Source organism: Manis javanica, chromosome 5 (assembly GCF_040802235.1).
Source record: "Manis javanica isolate MJ-LG chromosome 5, MJ_LKY, whole genome shotgun sequence".
Classification (NCBI taxonomy): Eukaryota; Metazoa; Chordata; class Mammalia; order Pholidota; family Manidae; genus Manis; species Manis javanica.
The window spans coordinates 59,829,607-59,846,056 of NC_133160.1; the positions used below are offsets into that span (position 1 = coordinate 59,829,607).

A 16,450-nucleotide genomic window follows, 5' to 3' on the forward strand; every position below is an offset into this window, starting at 1 on the left:
AATGGGAAATTTCCTGATCTGCACCAGTAAGGTATACTCCACCTAATAAAATATGTTTGTCATTGAAAGGGAAGTGACCTTGGTGGAAATAATACTTTACATTTGTTTGTTTATGACTTCCTTTTCCTGTCTTTAAAAACCTTTTCCTTCCTGCAGCCCTTTAGAGATTCTTTCTACTTACTAGCTGGACAGGATACTGCCCAATTCAACAATTATTCAATAAAGCCAATTAGATCCTTAAAATTTACTGAGTTGAATTTTTGTTAGGTAACACTGACCAAATTTACCTTTGTAATTTGTCATTCGCAAAAAAATATGATTCTGTCAAACATGCAGTAACTCCACCAAACATTTATTTGCATGGAAATAGAAAGATATTCAGAAAGCACATTGGGATCAAGGGAAAAAAATCAGGTAAATCTGTCCTAGTGCAATCATACATATATATGTTTCAATAGTAGGAGTAGAGGGTTATTTGAGAATTGCAAAAAAGGAGTTTGACTGGAACTCAACATTGTGAGTTTTATTTCCTGAACTCCATAACTTGAAGGAGATGACTGGAACTCAACATTGTGAGTTTTATTTCCTGAACTCCATACCACCAATAGAGAGGCAATGATGAACTGAGCTCATGGGTGAATACCAAAGGCAAGTCTGTTTTCATCTTGAGGATTTGAAATTTGCACTGTTTAAAGACAGCTCGAAAACAATCTGAAATTTTGAGAAAATAATTATTTTGATTTGAAGACTATATTCCATACTTCTGGTAACCAAGAATCATGATGAAGTGATGAAAAATAATATTAATGATAAAATATACCACTTAATGTGTATCAGCATTATGCTGTACATTTCACATATACCAGTTCTCCTAATTCTCACAAAACTTCTACAACTAAATGTATTCCTCTATATTTTACAAAGGTAAAAATTAGAGAGATTCAAATGTGAAGTAACTTTTTGAAAATATCTTCCCTGACTTTCAACAGCATTGAATAAGTTTACATTTTAAATACAAGTCATGTGGTACAGGGATTTTCAAGCATTTTGGCAATGATTCATAATAAGAAATATATTTCACGTTGTGACCTATTTCACACATGTATCTGAAAAAATGTTCCACAAAGAAGTGTTTGCTTTTACCATAAATGATGTGTATTCATACTTTTCTATTCTACTTTTTTCCTATTCTATTTATTTACTTTTGTTTTTATGTTATTGCATTAATACATTGAATTACTCTTGCCACCAGCTGTTGGATTTTGACCACAAATTATGATCATTTAATTATTTAATATTCCCCTATAATTTCTTTGTTTCCCAAAGCAAACTAGAATTTTACTGAAGGTAGTTATTACCATGCATTATTATCTCCCCTTATTTTTGGGCTGTGATACTTATTTGTAATCTAATAAAATGTAGCTTTTACCTCCAAACATTCATAATCTTGGTTAAGTAGCAGAATCCATGATTGATTCTCAGAAAGGGGAAAAGTCAATGATAAGAGTTACAGATCTAGGGGAACCAAGTAACTTGCAGTTAACATTTCATTGGCAACTATCATTCCTGTATACTTTGTTTAGTTCTTTCCCACGATAGGGTTAGCTTTATACATGTTCAGAGCAACAAAAATACCTAGTCCTCTTCCTATTGCTTCATAAAATGAACCCATGTCCAGATATGTGTAGTCTGAACTTAATAAAATCAGTTATACAAACCACATATGAGAATAAAGAAATTCCTTCTATTACCTTTTTGCTATTTCAGAAATTAAATTTCTGTAAATTTTACTCAGATTATTTTTACATTATAAAAAATTATGCTATAGTTAATTCATATTTTCTTCTTGGAAAATGATACCCATATGAATTTTATTTTTTCTTTTGTATCCATCAATTTTAAATGTGAATTAATTTATTTCTAAAATTTTAGATAAATTTTTTTTCTTTTAGTGTTTGAAGGCATTCATATCCCATATACAACCACTATGTTAATCTTTGTAGACCCTTGGTATTACTACAAATAAAAAAGAAAAGAAAATAGAGCATAAGGTGGAAAAATATATATTTAAAATATTCATTGTGGGTATCATGAAAATCATATGGAACTAAATGCTTACTTTCAAAATTACAAATATAGTGAAATCCTTTAAACCTAGCATATGTTGCTTCAAACGAGACTCAGTTTTGAACAGATGTCCCCTTAGACCTGTTATATTAAGACTAAAATTACTAAATCAGCATTAGTTGTTTTTAAACTTAGGGCCATATTTTGCCACTGATTTTTATTCAAAGCTCCGACAGGCGTCAGTGGAAGACCCATGCATGGAAAAATGGCATAATATGTATCCTAATTTTATTTATTTCATATGTATACAGCAGTATAAAATAAAATATTACATTTACACTCATTTACTTATGTATTATTATAGCAGTCACAGTAACAAACACTATAGTTAAGATTTAAACTCATCTTTTGTTATAATACCCTGTTTTCACTTACAGATAATTGTCTCAAAAATGTGTTTGGAGCTGAAATTCCCTGCTGACTTTCAGCTCAAGGATGTATGGATGTACTGAAGTCTGAGTTCTATCGTTCAGAAATTTTTGAGTCTCATGAAAATTTTGTATTTTTGCATAAGTAATGCAATGTTTTCATGCAACTCAAGAACATCTGGAGTATAAAACTTCAAACTAAGCATGTGACAAGTTTTCAAGAAATAAGAGTGATTCTTCTAATTTTACAAATACTTGAAAAATAACAGTGGTTAGAAATACATGCATGCACACTAAAGGTATTAGAATGTTAGTCATATTATTGCCTGCAATACTCTGGCGGCACCCATCTCTGGGCATTCTCATAGAATGTTATAATCTAAAGTCTATGCCGTTTCAGAAGAAAAAAAAAGAACACTATTGAACGGTAGTTTCACAAAGTACTGTATAAGGATTTTGTTTGACCTAGTAGAGGGATATTCCTTGAAGTGCTAACAATATATAAAATAATTTTACTACTCCATGGCATAAAAAATATGGAATTTTGTCATTTTCTGTTTTTCCTTGTTAAAAAGGAAAATAAAAAGGATGTTAAGTGCAAAGCCTTTACCACTATAAAATTAGGGTTGAAAAAGATAAAGAACCCAAGAAATTGGAATAAGAAAAATATAAGATTTTCAGAAAAATTATCAAATATACCAATGTTTTAGGGACTTTCGAGTTCCTTGGGTATTAAAAGCACACATAGAAATACGAGGGGAAGGAAGAAAACCACATGCGATGACAAATAACAATGCCATTATCAGTCAGTAACATGAATAATTTTCTTTATCCTGCTTAACATTTCCAATATTCTGAGTAATTGTATTAAAGATTAACTTTACTCCAGTAAATAACTTTTGGAAGGTAAAATGGCACAGTTAATATACAGTTACTAAAATTTATGTCAAGAATTGTTTAGATTTCTTTTCCCTCTTATTGGAGAAGCAGGAGGTTTTTACATTACAGAAGATCTGAGAGCAAATGGTTACACTGTAAGAACTGAAACAGGAGACTAAGTAATTAAAATATTTAAGTCTTCTACTACAGTACTTAATTTGCAATGTTTGATAAAGGCATTGCATTTAATATCGTCACAAAATAAAACACATATTTCCTTAATATTTCCCAAGAAAGATGATACACTTAAAGTGATATTGTCTGTAAAGTAATTCTGATGTGGCATTGAAATATTGATTTAAGATGATTTCACAAAATTATATTCACAAGTTAAAAATTAGAATTTTATGTGGGTAAAATATTTCTAAAATTGTCGTTTGACATACCTTTGAAACATTAACACTGTTTCCACAGGAAAATATTTTGACTTCTTACTACTCTAAAACTAACCGTGTTAACAAGGAGTAAATGTCATGATTATTCTTTTCGGAAATAATTTCCTGATGAAATAGTAATAATTTAAATATTACTTCTCTTTGAAATGTATAAAATTATGAAAGCTTGGATATTAGGATGACTACATTAAATAGAAAAGCTATTCTATAATTCTTTTGCATACTAATCTAATAAATGTTTGTAAACCTTTTTAGGTTTAGTTGGTTGCAATTTTCCATTTTTCAGTCTCCCTTTTAGCCAACTTACTAAAATCATACATTCACACTGTTGTAACTTCTGACTTCTTCTGGATGCAACAGAGAATATATTAATAACCAAACCAGTTAATACTTTATGTTTAAATAATTGTATCTGTCCCACAAATTAGGTAAAAGTTTTGTCTTTCTTTCCTTTTTGTAGATTGATAATAAAATTTAAGATTAAAATGCAAATCAGTATAACTGGCTACCATGATATATAAAAAAACTAATACATATATCATATCAGAAGTTTGTTCAAGGGAGATATATACAATGATATTAAGGGCTAAATAAAGAAAATTTATTTAAGTCAAATGAATTAATATAGCTATTATATATGAAGTGAGTATGGCCTTATTTTCAATGCATGTAATGAGGCAGATGGATGTGTATTTTCACCCATAATTGTAAAATGATAAATGAAGGGTTTTAATTAAAACAGTGATTCAACAAGAAAATGATTTTCTTGTTCAAAAAGCAATTAAAATAAATAGACATTTTCCATTTAAATTACATAAAAACATCGCCTTACTAAAAATAATTTATCGTTTCAAATATGAATGTAGTAATGCCAAAAGTTTGAGAAAATGTTACTGTTGTATTTAATGAATGTATGTGCTTTTTGTGTCAAACATGATGGATTAGCTTCACATATTTTTAAAGGAGCCCCAAAAGATTGGAACATTACACATATTACATGACATATAAATACGATAATTGGTAAGTAAATGAGTAATACCAAGATATCACTCAAAATATACACATCAAGGACTCATGAATATATGTATGTATTTTAATGTTAAATCTAAGGAAAATATACCCATTTAAATGACAAAAAATTTAGGTGAAAAACATTTATGTGTTATGTTTTAGTGTGCTGTTTTATAACATAGAAAGACTCAAACTATCACTGGATGTAAGATTAGTTAAATATTAAGGGAGATATTTCAAAACAGATCTGTAATTTGAATTGGGCAAACATTTAAATGTAATGTGAAAGCATTTTCAAAGGAGAGCTGTGGCAATTGTTTTTTACTCAGATTATCTCACATTCTCTGATTTTTTCCTTCTCTTAGTTGTGTTTCAACAAGCACTAAACAACAGTAGAAAAAAAATTTATGTAAAAGAAAGGAAAATACATCTTACTGAATTTAATCATTAACCTTGCTGACATAAAATATAGCCTTAACTTTTCAAAGCTCACTCATGGATTATTTTCTCATTAATAAAACACTGACTACATTTAAGCCATAAAATTTTCACATGTAAGATAATACTAAAGCAATAATGTACCATGTTTCTATCTCCAAATTTTTTAAATTTATTTTAAATTTAGAGATCTTTTATGTCTTTTAGTTATTCTTTACCAGATCATATATTTATATATCTCTATATATTCATATAGAGTTATAAATAGATTTTATATTCATGTGTTACTGAGTCACAAAACTACATAAAACTATGTAAAATAAAATTCTGTGTGAGTTATATGATCGAGGACTTCTTAAAATAGTAATTTCAATTACATATTTTACACCACAAAATGTACAGACACCCAGAGTTTGTTCATTTGTTTCTAACAACAAATACAGGTGAATTTATAGATTCTTTATAAAAGTTTTAAGTGATTCTAAATTCAAAGCCATAGAAATAGAATCGAAATAATTAGATTATTAGATATTTTGATAGTACATGTCTGGTGCTCCTCTGATAACATCGACAGCTATATCTTTGGCATTGAAAATTTAGTAGAAGTTCTTGACAAAATTTTGTAGCTTAGAGCTTCATTTTCTTTTAAACAAGGAAAAACAGGATTGAATAAAATATGAAAATTGGGAGGAAACTATTAATGATTACTTTTTCTTAGTAAGTTTATCTTTGGGACCCTGAATTGCCTTTTATTTTATTGTATGATGTGGACCATATGAATCCATTTAAAAACCAACTGAGTTGTACCATATTTTAGGAAAATTATATAATATAATATATATATATTTTATATTTATTTAGAAGCTTTGAAATAGTACAGTAAACACTTTGCCACACGGTGTATAAACTACAGAATGTCTTTGATATTTTGTGGGTCTTCAGAATACAACATTTTTTATAACCCACAGGTGAAAAGAACAGAATCACAATCTCTGTTGTAAAGTTAGAATAGTTTGGGGAACACTTGATCACACAAAAATAATATAAAACAGTCAATTTTAAAACAGTGATATTGCATTTATAATGCACAAATTTCCTTTATCTTTATGACTGGCTTCTCGTGGTGAATATAAACATCTAAAGGGCTCAGTGACATTTGGAGAGAGAAAGATATATAGTGCTGTAAACAGGCACACACTGATCGGAGAGGCAAAATCAGTTGCCTCTAAAGTTTCTACAGTTCTGCACTTTCAACTCATTTCTCAGGCCTGCTGAGAGCAATTAGGTCCCATAACTGGCCATGGTGACTCCGGCGGTCTAATACTCAGGTACACACGACTAACTGGATGGCCAAGATAATGAAGTTGAAAAGTTGATGCTTTTGTTGGTCGACTTTGTGCAAATCATGCTGCTTCAGGTTAAGTCCTGTAGAATTGACTAGCATATCCTTTTCCGTGCTGTGAAAAAGAAAGAAAAATACTCTTAAGAAATAGAGCTTGAGTTTTGGAGTTTAGAATTGTACAAACTGTAAGAGAATAAAAAATAACTGGAAACAAGTTGTATTCCCATACCAGCGTCAAAATATTTCAGTGTTACCTTGATTTCTAATAGTCCCAGTCATTCTGTTGTTTGGCTTTCTGAAAATGACAGTTTTGACACTTTCAAAAACTGATTTTGCATGGGAAATGTATACTTTACATATCAACCACCAATTTTATGGAGATCAACTTTTTAAGTTTACATACAAAACAATGTGTCCACTTCATTATGTATGTATGATCAGAGTATGGAGAAATATGTGTGGCCCTTTACATTTCTAGAACAAGTCTTTAGAATATCTATGAATAACAGTATATATTTAATTTAATAATCTTAAAAGTTATATATGTGAAATCAATATATAATAAAAACATATACAGCAGAAAGGATTTATGCAGTTAAGAAATTAAAGGACAATTCATATGTTTTAGGCTTATTTTATCCCAATTTCAAATTATATAAAAAATAAATTTTTATGGCCTGCAAAATAAAAAACAATGTAAATTTACCCCTTAAAGGGAACTGTTCTCTCATAAAGAGGGTAAAGGTGGAGGGGAGAAAAAGATATTACTGAATTTGGTCTATTCTTATAAAATATATTGAATTATGAAGTACAATGTTCAAAGATAATCATTCAGATTTTATGATTTTAAGCATTTTATTTATTTATAGTGATAATGGTTACTTCTTCTCACCCATCCATAATTTTTGTAATTTCTATGGTAATTACAATGAGAACAGAAACGGCATCCCCGAGGTGGGTATCTGGCATAAATAGATGTATAATAAACATGTAGTAAGAGAGCGCAACTGTGATAAAAATCACATATATATCATCACATTAAAAATTAACAACTGTACTAAGGATAATAGAGTTCCTTCAATCTGGTGAATATCCGTTGTTTTGTTTTATTTTGTTTTTTTACACAAATGTGAAAACGTTGTGTAATACTGCTTCCGTGGTATTTATACTCTGAATCAAGTAGATTATCTCTCATATGTTTTTCTTAGTTTATTTTCTCTGATTCTCTCATTTATTTTTCCTCAGAAACTGAATTTCTCACAAGACCATCAAGCTAGTGGTTCACCTTCTAGCAGAGAGACATCAATTAAAATTACAAATTGTGCATCAATTAATAATTATAAAATTATAAAACTCAGGCATTACCTTTGGCAGAAATTAAAGTGAAAATTAATATATATATATACATTGAATATATATTTATATAAGATATGTAGTAACAAGATTGAAAATAATGAAAACATTTTGTTTTGTAATATACAATATAATGAATTATAAATTGAGTTAGCTACAACGTAGGACTACATAGTAGCTATTATGACTTACCTAGTCACAATGCTATGAAGAATATTCTTTAGCGAGTAGAAAATTTGCTCTTTGAAAATAATCAAATCTTATTTTCCTATGCCCTTGTATTCAAATTCCGTTTCATGGTAAACTAAAGTATAAATGATTCAAAGACTTTTTGTTTATGCCAACCAGAATTTAGAATTCTGCAATAAATTATAATAGCTGCCATAAAAATTAATGTTTACAAAATGAATTGGAACAAATTGTTACAGTAATCAAATAACTTATTATTCAAATTAAACAACTGTGTGAAAAGAAGCCCTAGTAATAGTTACTCAAGACATCATCTGGTTCTACCCTGGACAACCCAGGAAATCTGATCAACCTACAAATAATATAACTTTTCTTTTTCAAAGGAAATTGGAGATATTATTTACAGGATGAAGTTTTTTCTTTACATGCTATCAATCATAAAATACTGATTTATAGGAAATACATTCTAGTAATTCAGGTAAAAAAGAAACTCAGGAATGACCTATACTCGCCTATAAATTAATTCATTATGTGAAAAAAATGAAGACACTGAGAAGCTACATCTTAGTCTAATGCAGAAATCAGCCTAACACATGTTTAAATCAGTAAAATATTTCTAATTATGTTAAAAGACTACTTGAAGGAAAATCTATTAGCATAGATATTATATGTTCATTTGATTTCATCAGAATATAAAAAGAAATTGTGGCATTAAATGGTTCACAGGTGCAAGAACACAGAAGTTTAGCACAATTATATTCAATACCTTAAATATTAGATAAGCTTAAAAGGCATACTTTACTGCTTACAATTGTATGTGTGCTGCTTTTATTTAAAGCACACTTATTTCAGTAGTTGTATGAATAATATAATCACCTTTCAGTAAATTTATCTCCTCCCATCTATATGTTATTTCAGGAAAGCAAATCTGAATAGGACAAGTTTAAGGGCTGAGGTTAAAGGTCAGAACAAATTAGAATAGGGAGGGATGATTTCCTCCATTTCAGAAATTAATTTCCCAAATGTTAAGTATCACCAGATGAACTAGAGAAAATGGAATACTATATTATTGCTAAAATTACAGTCACATACATTTTATTTCAAAGCTTTTAAGAGGTGAATTTGAATACTTCATAATCATTATCCTTTGGGAGCTGTGTATGTTAATGTTAGATAAGTAAACACACAAATGCTATTTTTTTTAAAAAGCAATATTCTTACATTTTAGTCAGTGCCGAGGAGTTATTCCATAGTGCTAACTATTATTGCTATGCTTTTGTGAAGCTTTTCAGGCTGGAGAGAATGGGTCAAATACATTGAATATCTATGCTTTCTGATGTACTTTATATATATTTTAGAATTTTCTAAGCATACTTGGAGAATTTCTACTTTTTTTTTTCATTTCACAAATGCATTTTTTTGCCCTACCTATTCATCAGCACGTGTAGGGAATTGGTCACTTGATATGAATGAAAGATTTTCTTTTCAGTCAAATCAAAAGTTATAGGAAAAGGGTTGTTAGTATTCCTTTTTGCCTCTATTTCTTCCTTCATTATGTTTATTCTTCATAGTGAGTCATAGATATGTTACGTTTAAGATATTTATCCTACTGTCTGAACTACAGATGAAAAAACAGTCCTAATGGAAAACAGATATTCAAGTATCTGCCTTCTTAGAATTTAGCTTATATATGTCCATATATACTTAACATATATATATGCATGTATATATTTAGCATATATATATAATTTTAATGAAAGTTCTATGATGCACATTTTCCTTTATATTATGGAATCCTGTTATTGCCTTTAGTAATTTATGAAATACAATATTTAATTGTGAACATTAAAAAATTCTGATTAACAACTTAAGAATAATGACTGTAAGAGTACAAAAAAATCAGAACTGATAGCCTGCTTATACCATGTATAATAGTATAATAATAACCAGGTGAAAATAACTTTGTATATTAAAATAGCAATTTAATAATTTGAATATTCAAATTCTTCTACTTGCATAGATAGTAGGATGAAAAATACCTTTTATATTTTATGACAGTAAACACCACAGAAACAAAAACAGTAAATAAACCTTGTGAAATAATCTAATCTATTTCTGCAACAGAAAGAAAGAAGAGCCTTCAAACATCTCATATAATTGAGACTCCCCACTACACTGAAAAACTTCCGAGGCTGAGATCAGCAACCAACTCCAGAGCTCACTCAAATGTTTCATGAGCCTCACAGTCAGGACACTTCTTTATATTTAAAGTGAATCTAGATACAAGTTTAAGCCCATTACCTCTTGAAGAAATCAGAAACATCTGCTCTTTGTTCCCTGTGTAAGAGCATAGCATAAACTGAAAGATCGTTTAAAAGCAAGCCTCCATTAGAGATCTGTCCAGTTGAATAATCAATTATTTTAACTTTCTTCTATCTTATCCTTCAACCCTTCAACCATTTTGGGGGATTCTCTTTAAAAATATCTATAATGATTTTTTTTCTGTTTAACCCTAAAGTCCAGAAATGAGTGTAGTAGTGTTAACTATAAAATGTGGGTCCCTGCTGGTTCTTTATCTTCTCACTTGAACACACTTAAATTTGCTTTTACTTTTTAAAAACATAACTGTGTATTGTTCATATTGTAAATATTTTCCTCCATGAAAATATTTTAAATTAAAAATATGTGTATATGCCATTATGCGTAATTTATTATGAATTATAAAAATTAAAAGTCTTCTGTTAGTATAATATGTATTTTCTTTCTGTCTAATAATAAGAATAGCTTAGGGAACCATAAACTTGAGTTCTTATATTTATTTCATAATTTGCACACGTTACACTTCCTTTTTTCCTTTCATCAAACAGTATTCCTCTGTATTCTAGCTTGACAGAGCTAAGGGACTATAGAATACACCTAGACAACAAGAATTCATTTAGAGGAGGTGGTTCACACTTATAAACTTGATTAGTCTTTTAAAAAGGAAACTTTGTGAAATAAATGACTCAATCCTTCAGACCATTCAAGAAATAAATACATACATAATAAAGGCAAGTATTTATTTTTAGTTTAGTCTGTACGTATATGTAGTGCTTACAATAAAATCTGCAATTAAGAAATGTTTTTTAGATTAAAAGGTAAATCTATGGGTATTTTAAGAGATGACATTGGCAATTGTTTTATTGAGTGGAAATGTGTATCAATTACTGTGTAAAAGGTATCATTTCTAAGAGAGAAGAAAAGATGCGTGAGGATAATATTCTCTTCATAGACATTTTAACACCAATTTGAGGCTATGGATTAAAAATGAATTGGGCCTCATTTTCTCACTAAGAATGATGTGGGCAGTAAAGAAATTTATTTTATAAGCTGGACTGTACCTTTGAGATCAAGTGAAGTGGAGCCACTGTGCAAAGCCCTGAATTTACTACCAGTGAAAATTTCAGAATTTAGTATTGCTCCGAGTTTCCTTTTAAACTAAATTTTATTGTTAAGTAAAAGATTTACCAGCCTTGCAAATAGGAGCTTCTATTTATTTGTCCATAGGACAATCCACAAATATGACAATATACTGTTACCCACACACACCTTTGTACGAGGTACTGAGTTCTCTGAACCATCATGGATTTCTTCTAGATAGAAGATCCATAGGCTTATAGAAATTTCTATATACAGTATATGTTGTTTGTGTGCATGTGTAATTTAAAATTACCTGTCACAAAGGTGATAGTGTATTTACAACTGGCTTACCAGGAAGGACCTATTCTGTGGGTTACCGCAACCGTGTCAACTACCACAGATATTTTTAACAGGACAGATGTAATTATAGTAACTCAATTTTATTTAGTTTAAAATTCTTTATCTCTAATAAATTATATTAATTAAGAGTGCTTTGAGAATTACATCAAAATCCAATGATAGTATATCATCTCCTTTAATCAGACAATGCATTTTATTATCATTATCCGAATTGATTTGAGTAATGTATCTAAAAGCACAGTAACCATGCATAACTTCTCCATCTAGAGAAAGAATTATTAATATTCTAAACACCTGTTTTTTAAACATGAAAAAATTAAACTTTTAAATTATTTGCTAAAAAGAACTGTTATGACAATGTACTTGAATTGATTTTTACAGATTGAAGGGATGGATCTATTCCAGATTTATCTAGGAATGTTGAAAATTATTCCTTGGACAAATTTTCCCTGAGGGGAAAAAAATAATAGAACATGACCTTATCCAGGACACTTTGGCGGCTATACCACTCTCTCTTTCATAAACAATACTTCCTTCTCTCACTGGTATCTTAAAATCAAGTTAGGAGACTGAAATATTTTTTAAATGCGCCGAAACTGTATTGTCATATATTTAGGAAATGGAACTGTAACACATATTGCTCTGCATGTTTACAATATCACTGAAATTTTTTCCTGGAATACTTTATCATAATCAACTAAAACATGGTAACTGTGATTTCTTCCAGAACTATTTGAAAAATCGCATATTTTGCATTGGCAATAGAGAAATACCTTTGATATTTCTTTGGAAGACAATCCACTCAATTATACCTTACTTTAATAATGGCAAAGGATAGTTTCACTTAAATTAGACAAATACCATTATTTTGTGTATCTAAAATCCTAGCAAGATATTCCTATGTTCCTTTAAAAAATTTGTGATTCCTTTTATTTTCTTTGAGAAATATGGGGCTGATTATATTTACTGACATTTAGATAGTGGCATTTCAAGTAGTTTCCTTCAAAACAACATTAAAAGGAGATCAAATTAGTTACTTCCCTGTAAGGTTGAAATTAGCATTAATTTCAAGCAGAAGGCATGGAAAATGTCTGAATGGGATTGGCTGTTCCTAGAATTATAGGGATGTTACATTCGTATAGATTTCAAAATAATTAACTACAACCTTAGATGATGAAGCCATAAGGAAATAAGTGAAAAACATTCTGGGTTGGTAAATAAAATACTTGTAACACAATTTACACAAGTTTATTTTCAAACAAAACACACATAACAAACACAATTTAGAAACTGTGTAGAAGTGTGGCTATTTATTTAATATACTTGATCTGATTTCCCCTGACATAATTCAGTTGCTTCTATGTCAAAGCAAACAGCAGACTAAAAACAGGACTTACAGGCTCAGAGGGGGTTGAAATGCTAACACACTAAAAAGTGAAAGCTGTTTTTCAGGATAAAGTCTTCTGGATACTTTTTTCTGCATTGAGACAAACACCTCTATACTAAAGTAGGTTAGGAGACCCAAGACTACAGGCTTTAACAACCCCTCTATCAGGGTTGTCAGATAAAATACAGGGTGCCCAGTAACATTTAAATTTCAGATAAACAAGGAATAATTTTTGATTATGCATATATCCCATGCAATATTTGGGTGTCACAATTTTTTTGTTAAACCTGACAACCCTATCCTCAAGGCATCTGCTTCATAGAGCACAGATGACATTACCACTGAGGCAAATGCTATATTGTGTTTTCTAAAAAAATGTAACACTATATTTTGTAATTATTTTGTAACACTGTAGATTCATGTCATAGCTCCTCTATGTATTTCTATAAAAAATGATTTAAAATTAAAATGTCAAAAAAATTCAATTTAAACTGGTTTCAAATTCAAAAGGAGATAAATAAAATTCAGTGATCTAAAATATAAATTCATATTTAATGATTAATTGCCTGATTGTCATACATGCAATACAATCTTAATTGTTATTTAAATTGCTTTTTTTTTGTAGTATGGCTAAATTTTAACCTTGGTTTGAGTGAAGCCTTTATTTCTGTGAGATAGATGCAGCACATTAGATAAAATCTTCTTTATATAATTACATAATTTTAATTATTTATTCTAAAATCTAAGCATAAGTGTGCATTTTAATTTTAGTTATATCCTAAAAGCTCATTAAACCACCTCCTTCTTATTCTTACAATTCAATCATCAGATGATTAGAGATTTGAAAATTGATAAGCAGTGAATCAAATTCAGCTTTAGTAAAATCACAAAAATGCTAAATTGTTGAAATAAGATTATACTATACTTGATAAAGTAAAAATAATTTTAGTTATGTTCTAATTAAATGGCAGGATTTTGATCCTTGAATTATTTTATTATGAGATTCCAGTACTTTAAACTTTGTGTTTGGTTAGGGTTCATATTAATTACTGCAAGTATTTGATCATATAATAAAGTAAACAGAAGTAAAAGTCATGTTATACACTTACTATCTATGAAAAGCATCACAACAAATCAAAGAAAAATTTCAAATTTTAAATAATTAACCTTTGTTTGGGCCAATAAGAGATTCTGTTTAAATAGTGTTGACAATGTGTATTTATATATAACATATTTACATCATTATTAAAGTAAGACAAATGTAAAAACCTACTAACATACCTCATAATAAAGTTCTTGCAAAAAAACCTAATTTTGTGTTATTTTAAAAAAGCATGAGAGATTCATTAGTTGATACAATGCCATAGAAAACATTCAATATCTAAGAAAAAAATCTTGATAATAATTTATGCAATATGAAGATGAGTAAAAATACAAAAGACTTAAAGACTGTTGTATGAAAACCTCAGAAACCTAAAGATAAGTCAGATTATCTCTCTAGCCCCATTTACCCTGTATATTAACAACCTCCTGCCCATATTCATGTATCTCTAATGGACTCCATGTATGTTCATGTTTATGATTACCCTGTATTTGCTGAATGTTTAAATGTATGTTTGTAAATTATATGTGATAAACCATTGTTAAGAAATAGTAAAATTGGCAGTTGGTAATGGTGAAATGTGAAGCTTAAGGAGTTGTTTAAAGAGACCAATCAGAAAAAAAGAATAAAATAACTAGTGTAGTTAAAGCCAGAATAAAAAGAAGGTGGACATCATGTAAGATTGAAAGATATTTAAATCCAGAAAAGAGTGTGTTAAAAGTGGAAATGGTTATAGTTTTGGGGGTGGTTGTTTTTTGGTTGGTTGTTTTGGCATTTAGAGATAATATAATCATATTAATTTATGTAAGTTGGGAAGATACCTAAATAACTGAAGAGAAAAAAATGCACTTCCTTCCCTGGTTTTAGGATGTTTCATCTGCCGATCCATTAATGCAGTCTAGCATTTACGGGGGCTTTGCTTTGCTCTAAAGTTCTGGGACCTCAGGTGCTAAAATGAATGCACATGAATTCTAAGAGATTTAACTGTCCAATGGGGAAATTATTGTTTTACAAGGTATTTTAAATACAGCAATCATGTATAAAATCTGTGGGAAGTTATAAGGAGAATGTATATAGCCCATTGTCTGGAAAAGCTTACCATTAGAGGTAAAATGAATTGTCTTGATTGATGAATAAGAGATGGCCAAGCAGATGCAGTGAGGAGTAGTACTGCAGATGAGAGAGCATTTCAGAAGAAGAATAGAATGTGTCAAAGTACAAAGGCCTAGAAAAAATGGTGTATCAAGAAACTAGCAATCATTGAACAATATGAAGCAAAATGTGTAGTCAGGGTTTAAATACAAAAAAATTAAAGCTAGAAAAAATGTGAACATTATCATGGCTGCAACAGAGAGCATCTCAAAGTTTTTAAAGAGATTATTGAAGTCAAATGTCTGTAAATATAAATAACTACTCTAATTATTTTATGTAGAATACAGATGGAAAAGTTGAGGGGTCTTCATTAGTTTTGATGAGCTAGGCAGAAAGGACTGAGTTTGGAGACTGCAAAGGAAAATATGTATGTGCCTCCTCAAATTGCCCAGGAGAGTCCAGACTTTACATATCTGGAAATAGTTAGCATCCCATCACCCTAAATCTTGCACATATAACAAAGTGTTTTGCAGTCATATGACTGCTTGGGTGTTTGGTGGCTGATAATTCTAAGGATAATAGTGAAAGAAAAAGTGGTGAAACGAGCTACTCAAAGAAGTGATGCCATCCCTTGCCTCAAATAGTGTCAGCAGCAATAAAAGCTAGGAGACTATAGAAAAGTAGGGGAGATTTTTTTCCCACAGATTTTAACAAAGAAAGAACAGGGGCAGATAATGATCATAGACTAATATTAAATTCACTTTGTAACTGTGAAACCAAATCTTTTTTTAATAAAATATTACTTCTGCATTTATTCTTTCATAGAGAGACAGTCACAAGTAAACTTCACCCTAAGAACATTGGTCTGCAGCTCACAGAAACATTGATGACACAGAGACAATTTTAATTATGACTCTTAATGTGTATTTTAAGAGGTCAAAGGTCATA

The 16,450-nt window shown here is 29.7% G+C and overlaps 1 protein-coding gene across 1 annotated transcript in view; it reads right to left on the bottom strand.

Annotated features, from left to right (window-relative positions):
* Positions 1 to 1,447: 1,447 nt before the first annotated feature.
* PCDH10 (protocadherin 10) overlaps positions 1,448 to 16,450 on the bottom strand; it is a 43,459-nt gene continuing 28,456 nt past the window's right edge. Inside the window, exon 5 of the mRNA XM_036990782.2 lies at positions 1,448 to 6,735. Coding sequence (XP_036846677.2) covers positions 6,716 to 6,735 — 20 coding nt within the window. The 3' untranslated portion in view covers positions 1,448 to 6,715. The remainder of the gene's footprint in view (positions 6,736 to 16,450) is intronic.